Raw genomic sequence first — 22,130 nt, 5'->3', positions numbered from 1 at the left:
GGAAACTAGCACCACAGAACATCAAACATAAATAGAGCCCTCAAGGTGGGGAGTGTAAATGGTGTTAAGTGCTATAGGTGGTGTTACTGCCAGTGTGAAGAATGGTGAAATCTGTGTTAAGGTCATTACACCTGGAAGAGCTGCTACCTTGGTCACATCAGGAAATACTCAAGAGGATACACGACCACTACGGATGCCAAACCTGCAGTCAAAGCCTGAACTAACAGTATTTATGCATGTGCGTGTGGTGAGGGGGCAGGGGGTTGTGAAGAGAAAGAGGTGGAGGGCAGAAGGTGTCATGAGAAGTGACAGCTGCAGTATGATTTGGAGCTGGATTCTGAATGATCTTAGGATCTTTCCCTGCTCAGGATCTCAGCAATGAAAAGGAGATTGCAACCACTGGCTCCATAAGGAACAAGAATGTATCTTATAGGCTGGATGAAGCAGAAATTTTCTACCTCTCAAGGAACCCTTTGATGTTTCCCTTCCCAATTGTTATTCTTTACTCCATTCCTCCACAGCCAGACCTGTCTGTGGCTGGACACCCTCTTCCCCCAATACAGCATCTTCAATGCTGCAAAACATTTTACAGTAGGATTATCAAACAAATTTTGCCAACATGTCACTTCAGGAGATATGCCAGAAGACCAAATGTCACTTGTACATACATAGTTTCTATTACAGATCTCAGATATTGAAAGGAACTAAGTCATTAAAAAACGTGCATTAAAAATGGAGAGGAGGCTCCCAATCGGACTCATACAGATGTTAGCAAAAACAAATTAGACAGTTAAAAAGTCAAGGCTCTCTTCATTACCATTAAAGCTCAATTCTCTGACAGAAGACTTTGACACTAAGGATTGTTAAAGTTAAGAGTAATTGATCATTTCAACTGGTTGGTGTGATGCTTGAGGAGGTACAATTTTAAAAGTCACAAAACGTCCTTGTCTGAAAAACAATCTTCGGAGTAGGTAGCCAAATCATCTGCTACAAAATGCTGTTAAAATAGAATTTGTTAATTCTTTTAGATCAGAATTAGATAGTTAAAAGAAGAGGTTATCAGGAACAAAGAGACGGGATTAGATAGTGGATTGCAGCGGAATATATCATTGCAGCCCTGATGGGTTAAACAGGCTGTTTCTTAACTGTAATACTGATAAATGCTAGATTTACCTATCGGAGATAAAACCTTCCTTTACATGAACTTATGTTTTATAACAAATAAATAGGACAATTATAATCCTAGACTTTACAAGGTGAGAGGATTATCAAATTTAAAAATTTCAAGTGGGTATGTGTCCTTTATCTAAGTTAAGAGCTCACTACAGACAGGTTGACGAGGGTCGAGCAGTGGATGTGGTGTACATGGACTTCAACAAAGTATTTGATAAGGTTCCCCATGCCAGGCTCATTCATAAAGTCAGGAGGTATGGGATACAGGGTGATTTGGCTGTCTGGATTCAGAATTGGCTGGCTGACAGGAGGCAGAGTGGTTGTAGATGGTAAATATTCTGCCTGGAGGTCAGTGCTGAGTGGTGTCCGCAGGGCTCTGTTCTTGGGCCTCTGCTCTTTGTAGTTTTTATAAATGATTTGGATGAGGAGGTTGAGGGGTGGGTTAGTATGTTTGCTGATGACACAAAGGTTGGAGGTGCCGTGGATAGTATCGAGGGCTATTGCAGGCTTCAGTGAGACATTGACAGAATGCAGAGCTGGGCTGATAAATGGCAGATGGAGTTCAACCTGGATAAATGCAAAGTGATGCATTTTGGAAGGTCGAACTTAAATGCTGAATATAGGATTAAAGGCAGGATTCTCGGCAGTGTGGAGGAACAACGGGATCTTGGTGTTCAAGTGCATAGCTCCCTCAAAGTTGCCACCCAGGTGGATAAGGTTGTTAAGAAAGCATACGGTGTTTTGGCTTTCATTAACAGGGGGATCGAGTTTAAGAGCCGCAAGGTTATGCTGCAGCTCTACAAAACCCTGGTGAGACCACACTTGGAATATTGTGTCCAGTTCTGGTCTCCCTATTATAGGGAAGATGTGGAGGCTATGGAGAGGGTACAAAGGAGGTTTACCAGGATGCTGCCTGGACTGGAGGGCTTGTCTTACGAGGAGAGGTTGACTGAGCTCGGACTTTTCTCTCTGGAGAGAAGGAGGAGGAGAGGTGACCTGATCGAGGTGTACAAGGTAATGAGAGGCATGGATAGAGTCGATAGCCAGAGACTTTTCCCCAGGGCAGGATTGACTGCCACTAGGGATCATAGTTTTAAGGTGTTAGGAGGAAGGTATAGAGGAGACGTCAGAGGGAGGTTCTTCACCCAGAGAGTTGTGAGCGCATGGAATAGTTTACCAGTGGTAGTCGTGGAAGCAGAGTCATTCGTGACATTTAAGCGACTGCTGGGCACGCACATGGACAGCAGTGAATTGAGGGGAATGTAGGTTAGGTTATTTTATTTTTGGATTAGGAATATTCCACGGCACAACATCGTGGATGAGGAGCCTATACTGTGCTGCACTTTTCTATTCTCTATGTTCTACATATGGAATAAATCCTATAAAACCATTATAGGTCATTATAGATCGATGTTTTCTGATCTAATTTGCTTTCAAAGCTATTCACTATACAACTTGTGAACTGGCTGCAAGTTACAGTAATTCTGCTTTCATACATCCTGTAATCAATGAACAATTGCGAAGTCAATCCTCAATTCTCCAATTTTACAAAAACATATTGATTAGCATGCATAAGGAAAACAGCAGTATGAAGCGCCGAGCAACCACTTTAAAGTCAAAAGAGGGATGGAATGTCACCATTTAATTAAAGCTTTGTTGATCTAGAGTGAAGCAAAGCATCCAGCATGAACAACTGAAAAAGGAAATCCATTCCACAGATTCCAAAGACTTTTGGACTTCAGTTCCAAGTTGCACTGGTAAGTTTGTGGTAATTAATACTCTGGAAGGGATGTTCCTTCAGACTGATAATGGATTTTGAAGAAATAGATGTTGAATTCCAAAGCATTTCATTGTCAGATAATGGGTATTATTATATGATGTATATATATCACAAAAAGTATTTTGAAAACACATTCTCAAGCTGGCAAAGGATATATTATTACATAAAATAAATTAAATATTCCTTTTACTTAACAGTATTTCTGTCCCTTCCCAACCACCTTAAAGTCTCAAACAGTCCAATTTTTCTTTGAATGATAATGATTTTTATTAGAACAAGTTGAAACAAAGATCAACTAATCAACACCTACCAGGCAACCACCCCATTAAACTTCAGAAAGAGTATTCACATTAATTTTTTTAACAAATGACAACCCCATGACACATTAGGCCATGATCATATTAAATGGCAGAGCAGGTTTGAGGCTTGCCTACACTTGCTTCTAGTTCTTATGTTCTTATGATCGAATATTTCAGCCTCATTGGGAAAGGATATGCTGGCTCCTACATCATTGACATGAAGCCTCCCTTACCTATTGTGCACTAACATTCGTTGATGCAGCAGGACTGCAGATTTGATCAGTTAGTCATGGGATCAACTAACTGCAAGTTGCACGATGCTTTTCCTTTTGGTGTGCAAGTGGCCCCGTATTGTGGATTCACCAGCTTGGAACCTCATTTTTTGGTCTGCAAGGTGCCTTTAGCTTCCTTGATTTGATGGTAATGGTAAAGAAATATGTTGAATCATGAGTACAAACTGCAGGTGAAAATAATTCCGCTGCTACAGATGGCCTGCAGTACTTTATGGATATCCAGCTTTGTGTTGCTTGCTCTTTCTGATTTTATTCCTGTCAGTACTGCTATGACCGAGCCACCCCTGGTAATGGATATTGAAGTCTCTCACTCAAAGTCCTCCAATCTTAGCACTTCTTCAAAGGGTGAAGTACATGGAGGAGGAATGATTCATTAGCCAAGGGAGGTTAGTGGGTGGTAACAAACAAGAAGTTTCCTTGACCATATTGGTACTGATGGCAAATGACCTCATGGGGTCCAGAGTCAATTTTGGGATTCCTTCCTATGTGCACACATGTGCACTTAATTTACTACTGTCTTATCAATGCATTGGCTGTAAGGTATGATTCAGCATACAGCTGTCAACTCACACAAAATGTTAAGGTGGACTTTGTCAGGTGAGTGTGCATTGTCACACAGGAGGCTAAGAAATATTAACATTTAAATGAATTTCCCCTTAACTCAATGGTATAGATTTGCTAAGAAGGAATTAATTTTCTTCATAAGCAGTTCTTTTGCAGTGAATAGTTTAATATTTGTGACAGGTTAAGGGTAGTAGGAGATAGTCTATATTAACAAAGTATCTGCATAGAAGTCAAAAAGGAAACCGTTATGGAGTTGAAAAGTTCATCTGCATCTGACTTTCTCTACTTCCGCTTCTCAAAAATGAAATCTTCAGTCATGTTTAATCCCTATAGCGTTGAGTGTACGGTCAGAACCACAAATAGTCAGACTGTAGCCCATTTCAGTCATGGTCATGGTCATATGATTATCTAAAATACATGCAAAACAACATTTCAAGTGGCTGTGCCTGTACTTTGGGATAAATACCAAAGTAGATTCTTAAGTCTGAGTTATTTCAGAGTGCTGTAATTCCGAACAAACCAAAGAAAGTTGTCGATTTACATCCCATTACAAAGAACACAGTTTGACAGTAAGGTAAATGTAGAATGTAAATGGAAGAAAATTTACTTTTGGAAAAGATCATATTGCACAATGAAAAGGTAACTAACAGCTAAAAAGAAAGGCTATCAAAAGCCCTACATAACATTTCCACACTTGTATTTAAGTTACAACTTGATTGAACGGTTAGTTTGCCTTCCAAAATCCAAGCAGCATGTGCTTTGATACACTAAATTTAACTTCAATGATACAACAAAAAAAAGAAAGTTCCTAAAAACAAAGGAAGAATTTGAATGCTATAATTTAGGAGACTGGAAGCCAAACAGGTTAGCAATGATTCAAGATCTTACTGCAGAAGAATCTGGAGAGTGGCTAATGTAGTGGTAAGGAAAAGCAAGGGAACTATGGACCAGGGAGCCTGATGTTAGTGGTGAGTAAGTTGTTGGAAGGGATTCCGAGGGACAGGATTTACACGTATTTTGAAAGGCAAGGAACAATTAACGATAGACAACATGGATTTGTGCATGGAAGATCATGTCTCACCAACTTGATTGAACTTTTTTTGAAGATTCGGACTAGTAACAAGGCAGAGCAGTGCACACTATCTTTAAGGAATTCAGCAAGGCGTTCAACAGGGTTCTGCATGGTAGACTCATAGCAAGGTTAGATCACATGGAACTCAGGGAGAGCTGGCCATTTGGATACAAAATTGGCTTGAAAGTAGGAGTCAGAGGGTGGTGATGAAGGGTGGTCTTCAGGCTGGAGTTCTGTGGCCAGCAGTGTGCCACAAGGACCAGTGCTAGTTCCACTGCTTTTTGTCATTTATATAAATTATTTGGATGTGAACAGAGTAAGTATGGTTAACAGGTTTGCAGATGACACCAGAATTAGTGGCGTAGTGGAGTGAAGAAGGTTACCTCAAAGTACAACAGGACCTTGATCAAATGGGCTGACGTGCTGAGGAGCGGCTGATGGAGTTTAATTTAGATACACGTGTTGGACACTACGAATTCAATAACCATGAAATTTAAACTGAACAAAGACATCATGAGTAGAAAAAAATTCAGGTATATTAACATCAGGCATTTTTGACATTTTTCAAGCAGCCAGGCTGCTATGGAATTGAATCAGTGATAATGGAAACTGCAGATGCTGGAGAATCCAAGATAATAAAAACGTGAGGCTGAATGAACACAGCAGGCCAAGCAGCATCTCAGGAGCACAAAAGCTGACATTTCAGGCCTAGGCCCAAAACGTCAGCTTTTGTGCTCCTGAGATGCTGCTTGGCCTGCTGTGTTCATCCAGCCTCACATTTTATTATCTTGCTATGGAATTGAGGTGTTTTTCAATTTTTAATTTTCATTTGATCAAGCAACCATGCCCAGCATCTCAAATTGGCATCCCAAGGTCAACAAATTGAAACCCACTGCCTTTGTGAAGGATTCTCTCTTTTGCAGAGATCATAACCTAAATGAATTCTGTAAAACTTGTGAAAACATTTTTCCTTATTCCAAAAATTTTTCAATCTCAACATCATATCTATAGATCTCTGGAATGAAGAACTAAATGCTACATAACCAATTAAGTTTCAAGATCCCCTATAACAGTCCGAAATGACCATCTCTTTTGCCAGAGACACACTAGTTTCTTTTCCCCCCCAAATGGAGGGTCACTGTGCACCTTTTACCCTAATAAGGCCTTCCAAAATGCTATCTCCTGACACTCAAGAATCAGGTTTTAGTTAAGGAGCTGAATATGAATTTTCATTGTGTATACTGTTAATCTTATCTCTTACCCAAAAACCGGTAGCGCTATGAAGTCACATTTTCAGAATTATTTGAATAATCAAGTGGCATACAAGATTAATTATATGTAGATAAAAATGAATGACACATGTGGATACATAAAAAATGAGTATGTCGTGCAACAACTGGGAAGGCAAGGACCAACTGGTATTATCACTGGACTGTTAATCCAGAGACCCAGATAACATTGAGGACCCGAGTTCGAATCCCACCATAGCAGATGGTGGAATTTGAATTCAATACAATATCTGGAATTAAGAATCTAATGATCATGAATCCATTGATGATTGGCAAGTTCACTATCTAGTTCACTAATGCCCCTTAGGGAAGGAAACTGCCATCCTTACCTGGTCTGTTCTACATGCGACTCCAGACCACAGCCATGTGGTTGACTCTGAACTAACCGCTGGGCAATTAGGGATACCTAGCCAGAGACGCCCTCATCCCGTTAATGAATAAAGAAAAGTAATAATTATTCAGAATCTTTAATAATTATCAAATTGCTCTGTAAACTGCATTCCAAAACAAAGGTATGTTTCTATTTTCTGAAAAGAAAGTGCCTTCTCTAAGTCGGTACGTTCTGAAGAATCTTAAGTTTATGAAAGGTTTTCGTGGTAAGTGAGAATATAAAGTAACTAGGTCAGCTATGATCATACTGAACAGTAAAGCAAGCTTGAGAGGTTCGCTCCTTTTAAGTCATGTCTGTTGTACAACTCTACCTTGTAGCCTACCTGAATCTCCATATCCTACTTAAAGTATGCAGTTTAAGACTCATTTGAGACTCATCATTAGCTCTCAAATCATAGAATAGAATCATAAGATCCTGGCATTTAATGTTTTATACATTTCAACAAATCTTGAATTGCATTCACTCTGACTTAACATGGGCATTACCAGAGACAGCGTTTTCATGTCCCATTAATCTTTTGTACCATAAACCACTCACTATCCGAAGGACCGAACTAACTTTCAATTGGAGTGTAATTACTTTCATTAGAATCTTTGAAAACGAAACTAAATCATAACATATTTTTTGACACACTGAAATCATGTCCTAACATTTTCAATACTATTTTGCAACATGCTAGGCTATCACCTGCACTACCTATAATGCTGCCTAACTTTGCATTATCAGCAAATTTGGATATATGACTATATTTATTAATAATCTGCACATTGTCATTATGCAAGTTAAAGCCAGAACACCGATCCTTGTGGGTTATCACCAGTCACACCTTGCCAATTGCTCAAATTGTCACCTCCCACTCTACCCATTTCCCAGTTACGTCAGTAATTTGACCTCAATTATGTGGAACTTTATTGAATGCCTTCTAGAAGTCCATACAAACAACATCCATAGGTAAAGCCCTGTCCACTACTTTAGCCACCTATTCACTTAAAATAAACCTAATGAGGTTTGTCTGGTATAAAGTATCTGCCCGTGAATCCATGCCGGCTCACTCTGATTAAATGAAAATTTTCAAGGTGTTCAGTTACCCTATTCTTAATTATAGACTCCAACAATTCCCCCATTTCAGACATTAGGCTAATTAGTCTGCAATGTCCTGGTTTTCCTCTTTTGCCCTCCTTAAAAAGCTGAGTGACATGTACAATTTTCCAATCCAGAGAGATGACTTCTATATTTAGGGAACTTCCAAAGGTTAGTTAGGTCATCTAGAATATGCTCCCCCACTTCCTTTAAGACTCCTAAATGGAAACTTGCAGGTCCTGGGGATTTGTCACACAAATTCCATAATTTCCTCATTACCAATGTTTTACTAATGGTAATCTTATTCGGTCCCTCCCTCTATCCACTATTAATTTCCTCTGGACTTCCAGGAAGCTATCCTCCTTTTCTACAGAAAATACCGAAGCAAAAATAATTATACAACACCTGTGCCATTTTCCCATTCATTTACAATATCCTCACTTTCAGTCTTTAGCTGGCCAACATCGCCCTTGACCACCTTATTTCACTTTATGTAACTATAAATTTCTTCTTATTGATTTTGATATCCCCAGCAAGTTTCCTTTAATAATCCTTTTAGTAGCTCTTATAATTTGCTTTGAAGGCCTTTTGCTGGTATTTGTACTTTTCCCGTTCAGCACAATCGGTTCTGTTATTTTTGCAATTTGAAAGCCTTTTCTTTTAGTTCTATGCTGTCCCTATCTCTTTAATTGTCATGGCTTTTTTTAAATCCTGTGAAGTGAAACTTTTCCCCCCTCAGGGATGTAGACTGGTTTTGTATTGTGTGAAATGTTTCTTTAAAACATCCACCACTGTTCTTCCGTTGTTTTGCCCATTAGTCAATTTTACCCAGTTTACAGTCTCTGTCTCACTGCATTAAAAGTCAGCCTTATCCAAATCTAAAACTCTAGTACTAATTTATGCTTTTCACATTCAAATGCTACACTGAACTTGATCATCTTTTGATCATTATTTGATAAATTTTCATGCACAATTAAGTTATTAATTAAATTCGGCTCATAACTCATTACCAAATCCAACATCGCTTGTCTTCTTGTTACAACCAGGACATATTGCTGTAGGAAACTATCCCAGACGCATTCCAGAACTTCACTACATTTCTGACAGGTGCTCGTTTGCCTCTCCCAATCGAGCTGAAATGAAAATCCACTATTAATACTACTGTGGTTTTGCTATACACTTGTCTAAGCTCTGCAGTTATACCGCCAGCACTTTACAGCTGCCACCAGGGGGTCTGCACACAACATCTATCAGTGTTTTAGATCCTTTATGTTCCTCAATCCCATCCACTGAAGGCATTCCCCTCATGATACCCACCCTCACCATTGAAGTAATCTTGTTTTAATCAGTAAAGCCACTCCATCTCCTCTGCCATTTTTCCTGAAAATGCTGTAAACCTCATAACCTGGTATATTTAGTTACCAATTTCGACCATCTTGCAGACATGATAATAATTCAGCCCTGTGTCTGAAAGATACTGGCGAATCAGAACATCACAGCTCTAGGAGCAACAAATCCATTAAAAATGATAATTGCTTTTGCTAGCCCCACAAGACAAATGGTTAAAACGTGAAAGGACTATTTGCTCATCTGTTTAAATTAGCTAAGGAAGCAACCCATCTATGAGAAGAAAGATGTTCAAGGACCGTTCATGGAATGAACCAAGAGAAACCAGGTTTCAATGTGGGTCCAAGCTGCTCCAAAGCAGGAAGTTATTAAATCCAGGTGAATATAACATCAAGCAAAGACTGGAAACAAAGTTAAATTTATAGCTGAATAACGTTTCATGTTTAAACACAGAGTGAACTTAATAAAAATTCGAACTTATTAAACTCCCAGAACATTAATTAGTACTACTTAGTAATCACTTTTGTCATGGTTAATTGAATTATTTTGTTTTATTTTCCATCATAACTTATTATATCTGTGCAATTATGCATTACCATGCTTGTTGTGGCAGTATGTTAGACAGTATTTGCCACAATACTGTCTATTGAAGTGACTGGCCCTGAAAGCACCAGCATCACTCTTCAGAAGGAAATTCATGTCTCAAGCGAGAAATTTTACCATGCTCATCAACCTTGGAATATTTAAGGACATGAAGTTTGACCTCCTTCCTTTTATGCTGGTTTCTCCTTTGGTGTGGTGTAAGACTTCTTTCTCCGTTGGCACCACCATGAATGTCTCAACACAAAGGTGAAAAGTTGACTCCTTTTCGATGTTATAATCAGAATGTACAGCCATTCTCTAATTTGTTAACTTGGAATCATAGAGTTGTACAGCATGGAAACAGACCATTTGGTCCAAATTGTTCATGCTGAACAGATATCCTCAATAATTCTAATCCCATTTGCCAACATTTGGCCCATATTCCTTGAAACCATTCCAATTCATACATCCAGTGCTATAATTGCAGCAGCATCCACCACTTCCTCCAGCAGCATATTCCACATATACCCTATCCCCTGTGTGAAAATGGTGCCTCTTAGATCCCTTTTAAAATCTTTTCCCTCTCACCTTAATTCTATGCCTTTTAGTTTAGGACCCACCCTGTGTAGGTGCGGAAGAGGGACTGTTCCACGTAACCTACAAAGAGGCAGGCATATCTTGGGCCCACGCGGATGCCCATGGCCACCCCCTTTGTCTGTAGGAAGTGGGAGGAATCGAAAGAGAAGTTGCTGAGGGTGAGGACGAGTTCAGCCAGGCAGATGAGGATGTTGGTGGAGGGGGACTGGGTGAGCCTGCGGACAGGATGAAGCGGAGGACCTTGAGGCCATCGGCATGAGGAATGCAGGTGTAAGGCCTCTTCCACATCTACACTGGTCCCAAACCACACTTCTTCCTCCATTACATTGATGACTGTATCAGCGCCACCTCTTGCTCCAAATAGGAGCTCGAACATTTCACCCACCTCACCAACACCTTCCACCCCAACCTCAAGTTCACCTGGGCCATCTCCAACACATCACTCACCTTCCTGGACCTCTCTGTCTCCATCACAGGCAACCAGCTAGAAACTGATGTCCATTTCAAGCCCACCGACTCCCACAGCTACCTAAAATACACCTCCTCTCACCTACCCTCCTGCAAAAATTCCATCCCAACTTCCCAATTCCTTCGCCTCTGCCGCATCTGCTCCCAGGATGAGGCATTCCACTCCTGCACATACCAGATGCCCGCGTTCTTCAAGGACCGCAACTTTCCTCCCACAGTGGTCAAGAACACACTCGACCATGTCTCGCGCATTTCCCGCAACACATCCTTCACACCCTGCCCCCGCAATAACCGCCCAAAGAGAATCCCCCTAGTCCTCACATACCACCCCACCAACCTCAGGATACAACGCATCATCCTCCGACACTTCCGCCATTTACAATCCGACCCCACCACCCAAGACATTTTTCCATCCCCACCCTTGACTGCCTTCCGGAGAGACCACTCTCTCCGGGACTCCCTTGTCCACTCCACACTCCCCTCCAACTCCACCACACCCGGCACCTTTCCCTGCAACCGCAGGAGGTGCTACATTTTCCCCCACACCTCCTCCCACACCCCCATCCCAGACCCCAAGATGACATTCCATTTCAAGCAGATGTTCACCTGCACATCTGCCAATGTGGTACACTGTATCTGGTACGGCCTCCTCTACATTGGGGAAACCAAGCAGAGGCTTGGGGATCGCTTAGCAGAACACCTCCACTTGGTTCACAATAAACTGCACCTCCCAGTCACGAACCATTTTAACTCCCCCCTCCCATTCCCTAGACGACATGTCCATCCTGGGCCTCCTGCAGTGCCACAATGATGCCACCCGAAGGTTGCAGGAACAGCAACTCATATTCCGCTTGGGAACCCTGCAGCCCAATGGTATTGATGTGGACTTCACAATCTTCAAAATCTCCCCTTCCCCCACTGCATCCCAAAACCAGCCCAGCCCGTCCCCGCCTCCCTAACCTGTTCTTCCCTCACCTATCCCCTCCTCCCACCTCAAGCCGCACCTCCATTTCCCACCTAACCTCATCCCGCCTCCTTGACCTGTCCATCCTCCCCGGACTAACCTATCCCCTCCCTACCTCCCCACCTTTACTCTCCTCTCCACCTATCTTCTCCTCTATCCATCCTTGGTCCGCCTCCCCCTCTCTCCCTATTTATTTCAGATCCCTCTCCACATGCCCCTCTCTGATGAAGGGTCTAGGCCCGAAACATCAGCTTTTGTGCTCCTAAGACGCTGCTTGGCCCGCTGTGTTCATCCAGCTTCACACTTTGTTATCTTGGATTCTCCAGCATCTGCAGTTCCCATTATCTCTAGCCAATGTCCTGTACAGACATAACAGTAGCTCCCAACTCTTACAGTCAATGCACTGACCAATAAAGGCAAGCGCACCAAATGCCTTCTTCATTATCCTATCTACCTGCGACTCCACTTTCAAGGAAATACTAAACTGCACTCCAAGCTCTCTTTGGTCAGCAACACTCCCTAGTACCTTACCATTAAGTGCATGTCCTGCCCTGATTTGCTTTTCCAAAATGCAGCACGTCACATTTGCCACTGCCACTCCTCAAACTACCTGCCCATCTGATCAAGATCCCATTGTACTCGGAGGTAATCTTCTTTGTTTTCCAAATTTGGTGTCACCTGCAAACTTACTAATCTTGTATCCTATGTCCACATCCAAATCATTTATATAGAGGACATCACGTCCACCACTCTGCCCTCAACCGTCCTCTTCATTACGTCTTCAAAAAACTCAATCAAGTTAGTGTGACATGATTTCCCACACATGAAGCCATGTTGACTATCCCTTGTCTTTCCAAATACATGTAAGTTCTGTCCCTCAGGATCCCCTTCAACAACTTGTCCACCAACAATGTCAGGCTCACCTGTCTATAGATCCCTGGCTCTTCCTTACCACCTTTCCTAAACTGTGGCACATTAGCCACCCTCCAGTCCTCTGGCACCTCAAGCATGGCTATTGATGATACAAATATCTCAAAGGGGCCCAACAATCACTGCCCTAGCTTCCCAGAGTTCTAGGATGCACCTGATCAGGTCCCAGGGGTTTATCCACCTTTATGCATTTTAAGACATCCAGCACCACCTCTGTGATATGGACATTTTCAAGATGTCACTATTTATTTCCCCAAGTTCTCCATCTTCCATATCCTTCTTAAAGTAAATACTGATGCAAAATATTCGTCTTTTATCTCCCCCATCCTTAGTGATCTTTAAGGGGCCCTATTCTCTCCCCGGTTTTTCTTTTGTCCTTAATGTAAAAGTAGGATCCCTTTGGATTCCCCTTAACCCTATTTGCCAAATCTATGTTATTTCGCATCTGTGAAATTGCATCTCTTCTTAATAATTATGTTGCCTACATTTATGTAAGCACAGTGTATTAAGATCAATAAACAAGATCCAAGTTGGTAATGCTGGAATTATAGCTGTTTGAATAAATAACAATTAACATGACTAAATATGCCCAACATATGTATGATAACCAGCCAACTCAACAAGCAAGCCAACAGCCTCATCCACTACCCAAGCTGCAAATCTTTGCAAGAATCTTAAATGTGACTGGATGAGAAAAGATGGAGGGGTTTTGTTTAAAATGTAGAGCTTATTTAACAGAATTTGCAAAAAAATGCTAAATTACAAAAAGAACTTTACAAAGTCACAAATGACAAATATGGTCACATATATGGTCTTAAAAATGTTGCTCAAAAATATTACATTGAGAGTTTTTTTACACAAGTTTTTAAAAAATTATGTAAATCAGCTAATTTGCAATAAAATTGTGCTTTCATCAAAAGAAAAACTTGGTCAATGTTTGGCTCTTATTTAACTACTGCAAACATGTGCTTGTTGGCAACATCCACTTTATTTTTAATATCCCAATAGTAACAGGTTATGCAGAAATCACAGAAAGGGAGCAATTTGGAATAAACATCTCTAGGTAAAAAGCACTGAGCCAACTATCAGGATCGAACACAGACAATGCGCCAGAGCCTAATGGCTTACATCCGACAGTCTTACAGGAGTGGCAGCAGAGAATGTGGACCTATTGGTTATAATATTCCAAACTTGCCTGGATGCTGAAAAGGTTTCAGTGAATTGGAAAGGTATTAATATAAAAACCTCATTTGTGAAGAGGCAGAAACTATGAGCCAGTTAGTTTAATAAATGCTGTTGGAAAATTTGTAGAAACCATTAAGGTGGTAATAACAGATTATGTTTTCACTTGCCAAATATTCTATCAGTGTCAGCATGGTTTTAAGAAGGTAAATCATGTTAGACTAATTTGACAGAGTTCTTCCAAGATGGGTTAATGGGCTGAAAAATGGCAGACGGAGTTCAATCTAGATAAATGCAAGATATTGTATTTAAACAAAAAAAAAGGCAAGACTTACGCAATTAAAGTAAGGTCTTGAGTAGTGTTGGATGCCAGAGACACCTAGTGGATCAGGTACATAATTCACACATAGAACATAGGACATTACAGCACAGTACCGGCCCTTCGACCCTCGATGTTGTGCCAACCTGTCATACCAATCTGAAGCCCATAAGACATAGACAGGGGGATTTAAAAAAAGCATTTAGAAGCTTTCAGATCTCGAACTTTTTGGAATATAGGAGTTGGGAAATCATGCTGAAGTTGTTCAGGACATTGGTGGTGCCTCTTCTTAAGTACCTTAAGTACTTCAGTTCTCGTTGCCCAGTTTTAGGAAGGATGTTATTAAGCTGTAGAAGGTTCAGAAGAGGTTTAGCAGGATGCTGCCAGAAATAGAAAATGTGGGCTATAGAAAGGCCGGGACTTTTTCCACTGGACCATAGGAAGCCTGACAGGTAACCTTATAGAAGTTTATGAAATTATAAGTAGTATAGATAGGGTTAATGGTAATTGTCTTTTCTCTAGGAAAGGGGGTTTCAAGACTAGGGCACAGTTTTAAGGTGACAGGAGATAGATTTAAAAAAGACAAAGAGCAATTTTTTTTTAAAAATAGAGAGAGTGTGATTCCCGCACAGAGTGAACTTCCTGAGGAAGTGGTGAACGTTTATAATGTTCAAAAGACATTTGGATAAGTACATGAATAGGAAAGGTTTGAAAGCCTATGGGCCAGAAGCAGGCAGGTGGTACTAGTTCAGAGATAATGAAGGGTCTCGGCCCGAAACGTCAGCTTTTGTGCTCCTGAGATGCTGCTTGGCCTGCTGTGTTCATCCAGCCTCACACTTTATTATCTTGGTACTAGTTCAGTTTGGGATTACATTCGGCATGCACTGGTTGGACCAAAGGGTTTGTTTCTGTGCAGTATGACTGTATTACGCTATGTAATAAGCAAAGTGGATAATGGGAATCCTATAGATGTGTATGTCTGGACTTCCAGAAAGCATTTGATAAGGTACTACACAAAAGGTTACTAAGTTGGATGTAATTTAGAAGATAGAGGATTGGCTAACCTACAGAGGGCAGTGTCAGGATAAATGAGTCTTTTTCTTGTTGGCGAGACCTAACTAATGAGGTGTCACAGGGTTCGGTCCTTGTGCCCCAACTATTTACAATCTTTTAATGACTTTGATGCAGGGATAGAGGGTACTATAGCCCAAATTTGCAGATGACAGTAAAACAATTAGGAAAGCAAGTTGCGTTGAAGAAATTTTAAAAATTTACTAACAGGTATGGATAGGTTAGGTGAACGGGCCAAATGGACGGGCAGATGGAGTTTAACATGGCTAAGTATGAAGTTATCCATTTAGTTGGAAGATCAGAAAAGCAACTTATCTAAATGAAGAACTTGAGAGTGCTTCAGTACAGAGGGTTCTGTGCATTCTCATGGGTGAATAACAGAAAGCTGGTATGCAGGAGCAACACATAATATGGAAAACAAATGTAATTTTGGCATTTATTGCTAAAGGAAGTGAGAAAAGAACTAGAAAAGTGCTGCTGCAGCTGTACAAGATATTACTGAGAGACCACGCCACGCGAAGTTGGCACAGTGATCAGCACAAGATGCCTCAGCGCCAAGGACTCGGGTTTGAATCGAGCCTTGGGTTAGTGAGTCGAGTTTACATGTTCTCCGCATGTGTGCGTGAAATTCCGCTGAGTGCTCCAGCTTCTTCCAACAGTACAAAGATATGCAGGTTAAGTGGATTGACCATGTTAAAGTTTCCCTGTAGTGTCCAGGCATGCAAGGCTAGGTGGATTGGCCTTGTAAAAGTGGGGTTATGAGAATAGGTGGGGTTTGATGGGTCTGTGTGGAATGCTCTTCAGGGGATCAGTGCAGCCCCGATGGGTTGAATGGCTTCTTTCTGCACTGCAGGGAGTCTACACCTGCACTATTATGCAATTTTGGTTTCCTTGAGGAGGGTGTAGTTGTACTGCAGGCAGTTCACGGAGATTCTCTAAACTGATTGCAGAGATAAAGTAATAAAATGTGAGGCTGGATGAACACAGCAGGCCCAGCAGCATCTCAGGAGCACAAAAGCTGACGTTTCGGGCCTAGACCCTTCATCAGAGAGGGGGATGGGGAGAGGGAGCTGGAATAAATAGGGAGAGAGGGGGAGGCGGACCGAAGATGGAGAGTAAAGAAGATAGGTGGAGAGAGTATAGGTGGGGAGGTAGGGAGGGGATAGGTCAGTCCAGGGAAGATGGACAGGTCAAGGAGGTGGGATGAGGTTAGTAGGTAGCTGGGGGTGCGGCTTGGTGTGGGAGGAAGGGATGGGTGAGAGGAAGAACCGGTTAGGGAGGCAGAGACAGGGTGGACTGGTTTTGGGATGCAGTGGGTGGGGGGGGAAGAGCTGGGCTGGTTGTGTGGTGCAGTGGGGGGAGGGGACGAACTAGGCTGGTTTAGGGATGCAGCAGGGGAAGGGGAGATTTTGAAACTGGTGAAGTCCACATTGATACCATATGGCTGCAGGGTTCCCAGGCGGAGATAAAGTGTTGTCTTACTCTCCGGAGTTAAGAATGAGAGGTCTAATTGAGGTTTACAAGATGCTAAAGGTGATTGACTAAATAGATGTAGAAAGGGCACTCCCTTGCGGGGCAATCTCACATGTGAGGTTATTGTTTTAGGATAAGGGTTAGCAGATTCAAATCAGAGATAAGATCATAGGTGGATGGGCTAGTAAGTTTGCAGATGACATTAAAGTCGGCGGAGTGGTGGACAGTGTGAAAGAATGTTGCAGGGTGCAGGTAGACATGGATAAATTGCAGAATTGGGCCAAAAGGTGGCAAATGGAGTTCAATGCAGATAAATGTGAGGTGATTCATTTTGGGAAGAATAATAGGAAGGCAGAATACTGGGTCAATGGAAAGATTCTTGGTAGTGTGGATGTGCAAAGGGATCTTGGTATCCATGTACACAGATCCCTGAAAGTTGCCACCCAGGTTGAGAGTGCTGTCAAGGTGGCATACGGTGCGTTAGGTTTTATTGATAGAGGGATTGAGTTCGGAGCCGTGATGTCATGCTGCAATTGTACAAAACGCTAGCGCAGCCTCACTTGGAATATTGCATACAGTTCTGGTCACCCCATTACAGGAAGGATGTGGAAGCATTGGAAAAGGTGCAGAGGACATTTACCAAGATGTTGCCTGGTCTGGAGCAAAGCCCTTATGAGGAAAGGCTGAGGGACTTGGGACTTGTCTCATTGGAGAGAAGGCGGCTAAGAGGGGATTTAACAGCACCATTCAAGATGATCGGAAGATTAGATAGTGACAGTCTTTTTCCTAGGATGATGACGTCGGCTTGTACAAGGGGGCATTGCTGCAAATTGATGGGTGATAGATTTAAGACAGATGTCAGAGGCAGGTTCTTTACTCACAGTGGTAAGGGCGTGGAATGCCCTGCCTGTCAATGTAGTTAACTCAGCCACATTAGGGGCATTTAAACAGTCCTTGGATAAGCATATGGATGATGATGGGATAGTGTAGGGGGATGGGCTTAGATTAGTTCATTCGCCAGCACAACATCGAGGGCCGAAGGGCCTGTTGTGCACTGTATTGTTCTATGTTCTATAAGGAGAAATTACTTGCGTCAAAGGGTCACCCAGAGTGTGGAGGATGCCACGACATTGAGCAAATTTAATTAGTAATGGGTAGAAGGGTTATGGGGAGCGAGTGGGCAGTAACGTGGAGTTGAGATTGAGAAATCAGCGATGAACATACTGAATGGCAGAGCTGACTTGAAGAGGCGAATTGCCTACTGCCTGCTCTTTGTTCATCATCCATTTTTATGTTGCCAAAAGGATAATCAGCAATGATCAGACAATGAAAAGAAATACTGCTAAATCACCTGGAAATCAATAGTAATGGAGGGTTAAAGTAGAAAATCCAACTTTAGCCAAATACTAATTCGAGCAACTTTCCAGCTTCAATCTCAATTTCACACCTCCAGCACTCACTTTACCTCAAGCGTTCTATATGTATCATATCATTGAAACTTCCTTAGCTTCGGGTTTCAACAGAACAATAGAGCTGGTTTGACTGTTACCAAACCTAACCTTGGAGATGTAGGTCGCGGCGATAATCACAAATATCTGTCCTTTTAAAAACCAAGGCGTTGCCCATTAACTTCACATACTCTCTAAAGTGGCAATGTACTTTGGAAAGGGCAAAAATGTTTAAGTTGAACAAACTCATTTTAAATAGCAAAGCACAATTGTCAGTACAAAAACAGACATTGTTACTCAAACAGATTACGCTTATTAAAGCTAACAGCCTCTTTCTCCCTCTCTCTCCACCTCTCCAACTCCTATCAACCTCCACTCCCACTTTCGTTCCTTTCTTACTCAATTACTTCTCCAATTTAGCTTCAACTACAGTACACAATAAGCAAATTTCACAAGCTGGAACTGGGTAAACAAGTCTCTGAACTCTTGGATTTTCTGTATTGATCTCACATTCAAGACACTTGATTCTGAACAACCCACGGCGTCCAAGACAAATGAAAAGAAACATCCTCTATCTCCAGTTCGAACCTACCACTCCTAATTTCAAAAGACATCCAACAGATCGATTCACTCAAACTCATCTTCTTAACCCTCCTGGCAAAGTGACCCAGATTATCCAGTCGAGCCTTTCGGGGGCGGGGAGAAACTTCTGTCCTTTTAAAAAGGGGAACTCACTGTATCCAAAACGGCACTACGTTTTAAAAAAGACAAAAAGGAAAGTGTCCAAAACTGGAACCATCTCTTCCTGAATGTTTATTCAAAACATGTCAACGAGACACTTATGCCACTGAGTTCGTGCTGCGGGGTTGGCCATTGATTGGCTTTTCTTCTCCCCCTTCTCCCCCCTCCAAAAAAAAAGTGGGTGACAGTTTAACAGATCACCGTTCTAGAACGCGCGCGCTGTGGTTTAAACCCCTCCTCACGCGCGGGCTGGGGGTTAGATCGTCTCCGCCCCGCCCAGCCTCCGAGGATATACAGACAGAGACGGACCATCTCCACTGTTACCTTCCGCGATCAGCTCCTCCACCGTCACTTGGTAGCGGCCCACCGCATACACTTTACCCTGGAACGAAGACCACCCTCCGGCACTGGTGGACTGTCCGGCCGCTCCTCCGACCGCGGCCGCACCTTCCCTCCGGGCGTCGAAAAACTTCTTCATCCTCCCGGCTCAATACCGTCGGGACCGTGTGCGTTTGTCAGACAGAGAGAAAGAGAGATGCTGTCTGGTGATTCTTCCTCTTCTTTTTCTTCTTCTTCTTCCTCCTCCTTCTACTCTGTCAGTGCAAACTCGTCGATAGCATGGTGACCTCTATCCGGCTGGAAGGGACGTCCGTTCTCCCAAACAGCAATCTCTTCAGGTCAGGTAAGAGTCCTCCGCTCTGTTTTTCTCTAGGAGAGTAAAGCCACACATTCCACTCCCTCCGCCAGTCACCTGGCGGACTGAGCGGCTCAAAGGAAAACATGCGGCACGGGCTGGCCCCGCCCCCGGCCGGAAACGGAAACAAAAGCAGAACTACACTCCTGAGTCAGCGTTTGTGTCCTGGAGGATCTATCCAAGCCTAGGTATTGCTGCACCATTCCTCTCCTTTACACTGGAAGGTTAGATGCCCCTCATTAGGAGGCTGGGGAAGAAAATACGTTTGGAATTAACAGCATTGAGCTTGGAACATATGTTCAGCAGCCTTTGCGGCGAAACAAATGACTGTGGATGCAAGAGCTTGAAACAAGCCGGAATGGAGATTGTTGAAGAAACTCAGCAGGTCTGGTGGCAACTGTGCAAAGAAAACAGTTAATGTTTTGAGTCTAGTGAGTTTTCTTCAGAACCAGGTCTTAGATTTGCCAACATTCAATGGGAGCTGTTCCTCTTTAGAGTTAGATTTTAATTTTTTTTGTCATGTGTAGTCAAGTGTAGGAGTACAGTGAAGAGTGTATAATGTTACCACATAGGGTGCAATTTTAGGCACCAAGATACCTAAGTGCAAAAAAAGCTTGGGTACAAAGTAGCAAGAGAAATGAGAGTTAAGTGTTACTTCATAGAACAGTAGAAAAATGAAGAAATATGGAGTGGTTTACATTAAATTCTCTGAAGCGCTTTCTCCTTCCTGGACCCCTCTATCTCCATCTCTGATATCTATTTCAAGCCCTTTGACTCCCACAGCTACCTAGACTACGCCTCCTCTCACCCACCTTCCTGCAAGAATGCAATCCTCTACTCCCAATTCCTCCTCCGCAGCAGCAGCATCAAGGTGAGGCATTCCACTCCCAAACATTGCCGATGTCCTCATATTTCAAAGACCGCAACTTCCCCTCTTCAGTGGTTAAAATGCTTTCAATTGCATCTCTTGCGTTTCTCGCACCTCTGCCCTCTCATCCCCTCCCCATGACAATCCCCTCCCCATGACAATCCCCCTTGTCCTTACATATCACCCCATTAACCTCTGGATTCAATGCATCATTCTCTGCCACTTCCACCACCTGCAGTCTAACCACAACCAAGGATATATTTTCTTCCCCAGCCCTATCTGCCTTCCACAGCGACGGCTCTCTCTGCAACTCCTTTGTCCGCTCCACATTCCCAGTAGCCCCACCACCCCTGGCACCTTTCCCTTCAGGAACCGCTTCACCACCTCCCTCACCTCCATCCAAGGACCCAAAAACACCTTCCACATCAGAAAAATGTTCACCTGCACATCCACTAATGTGCATCCACTGCTCCTGATTGTGGCCTCCTACGTCAGTGAGACCAAGTGGAGGCTTGGAGACTGCTTTGTACAGCACCTGCACTCAGTTCATGGCAAACAATAGCACCTTCCAGTTGCGAACAATTTTCAGCTCTTCCTCCCACTCTCTGGGTGACATGTCCATCCTGGGCTCCCCCCAGTGTCACAATGACGCCACCCGGAAACTGGAGGGGCAGCATCTCGTATTCCGCTCTCAATGTGGACTTTACTAGTTTCAAAATCTCCCCACCTCATGACCAGCCCTCCCTCTCATCCCTGCCCCCTTTGTTCATCTGTCTTCTCTCCCACCTGCCTGCCTCACTGACCAGTCCCCACCACTGCCAACCTGCACGCACCTATCACCATCCCACCTACCTTCCCCAACCCTGCCCCATCCCTCTTTATTTCAGAGATCCCTTCCCCTTCCCCCATTTCTGAAGAAGGGTCCCAAACCGAAATGTCAGCTTTCCTGCTCCTCTGATGCTGCCTGGACTGCTGTGTTCCTCCAGCTCCACTCCGTGTTATCTCTGTCTGAAGCATCAGCGGTTCTTGCCATCTCTAAGTTAAAAGTTCAACAGTCTTTGATGAGTCTTCCACTTATTTCACTTTGGTCCCACTTAGCTGTCTGCCCCCGGACCTTCTCCACTCCTTCCTCCAGCATGTCAAGTGAGTTAGCAGGAAACATCTCAAGCATTGTCAAAAGCTTCCCTGGAAACAAAAACTCTGCCCCCATCAGTGCGGTAGATTCTCCTCTTAACACCACCCAACCCAGAGGGAAGCACCTGTGAGGGGCTAGCCATTTCAGACAGGTGCTGGAGGCCAGATGCAAAAGGTGATAGAAGCGTACAAAAGTCCTGACAACCCAATCACTGCCTCACCAGACACCACCACCACCTGTGGCACGGTGTGCAGATCCAGCACTGGAGTAGTTACTCTTGTAACCTACAACCCTGGAATGCAAGAAAGTCAACCACGGTCCCAAATGACCACTCAAGAAGTACCTCCTGACCCCTTGGTCTGATAACAAC

At 43.0% G+C, this 22,130-nt stretch overlaps 1 protein-coding gene across 4 annotated transcripts in view; it reads right to left on the bottom strand.

Annotated features, from left to right (window-relative positions):
• The window catches only part of LOC125467505 (AP2-associated protein kinase 1-like), a 75,949-nt gene extending 56,092 nt beyond the window's left edge, over positions 1 to 19,857 (bottom strand). For all 4 annotated transcript variants that reach the window (XM_048563451.2, XM_048563452.2, XM_048563453.2 and 1 more), the window contains exon 1: positions 19,388 to 19,857. In XM_048563451.2, coding sequence (XP_048419408.2) covers positions 19,388 to 19,541 — 154 coding nt within the window. In that variant the 5' untranslated portion in view covers positions 19,542 to 19,857. The remainder of the gene's footprint in view (positions 1 to 19,387) is intronic.
• Between the last annotated feature and the right edge of the window lie 2,273 nt (positions 19,858 to 22,130).

Source organism: Stegostoma tigrinum, chromosome 37 (assembly GCF_030684315.1).
Source record: "Stegostoma tigrinum isolate sSteTig4 chromosome 37, sSteTig4.hap1, whole genome shotgun sequence".
Taxonomy (NCBI): domain Eukaryota; kingdom Metazoa; phylum Chordata; class Chondrichthyes; order Orectolobiformes; family Stegostomatidae; genus Stegostoma; species Stegostoma tigrinum.
The sequence above is the reverse complement of the archived record's forward strand: the minus strand, read 5'-3'. Positions and strand labels throughout refer to the sequence as shown.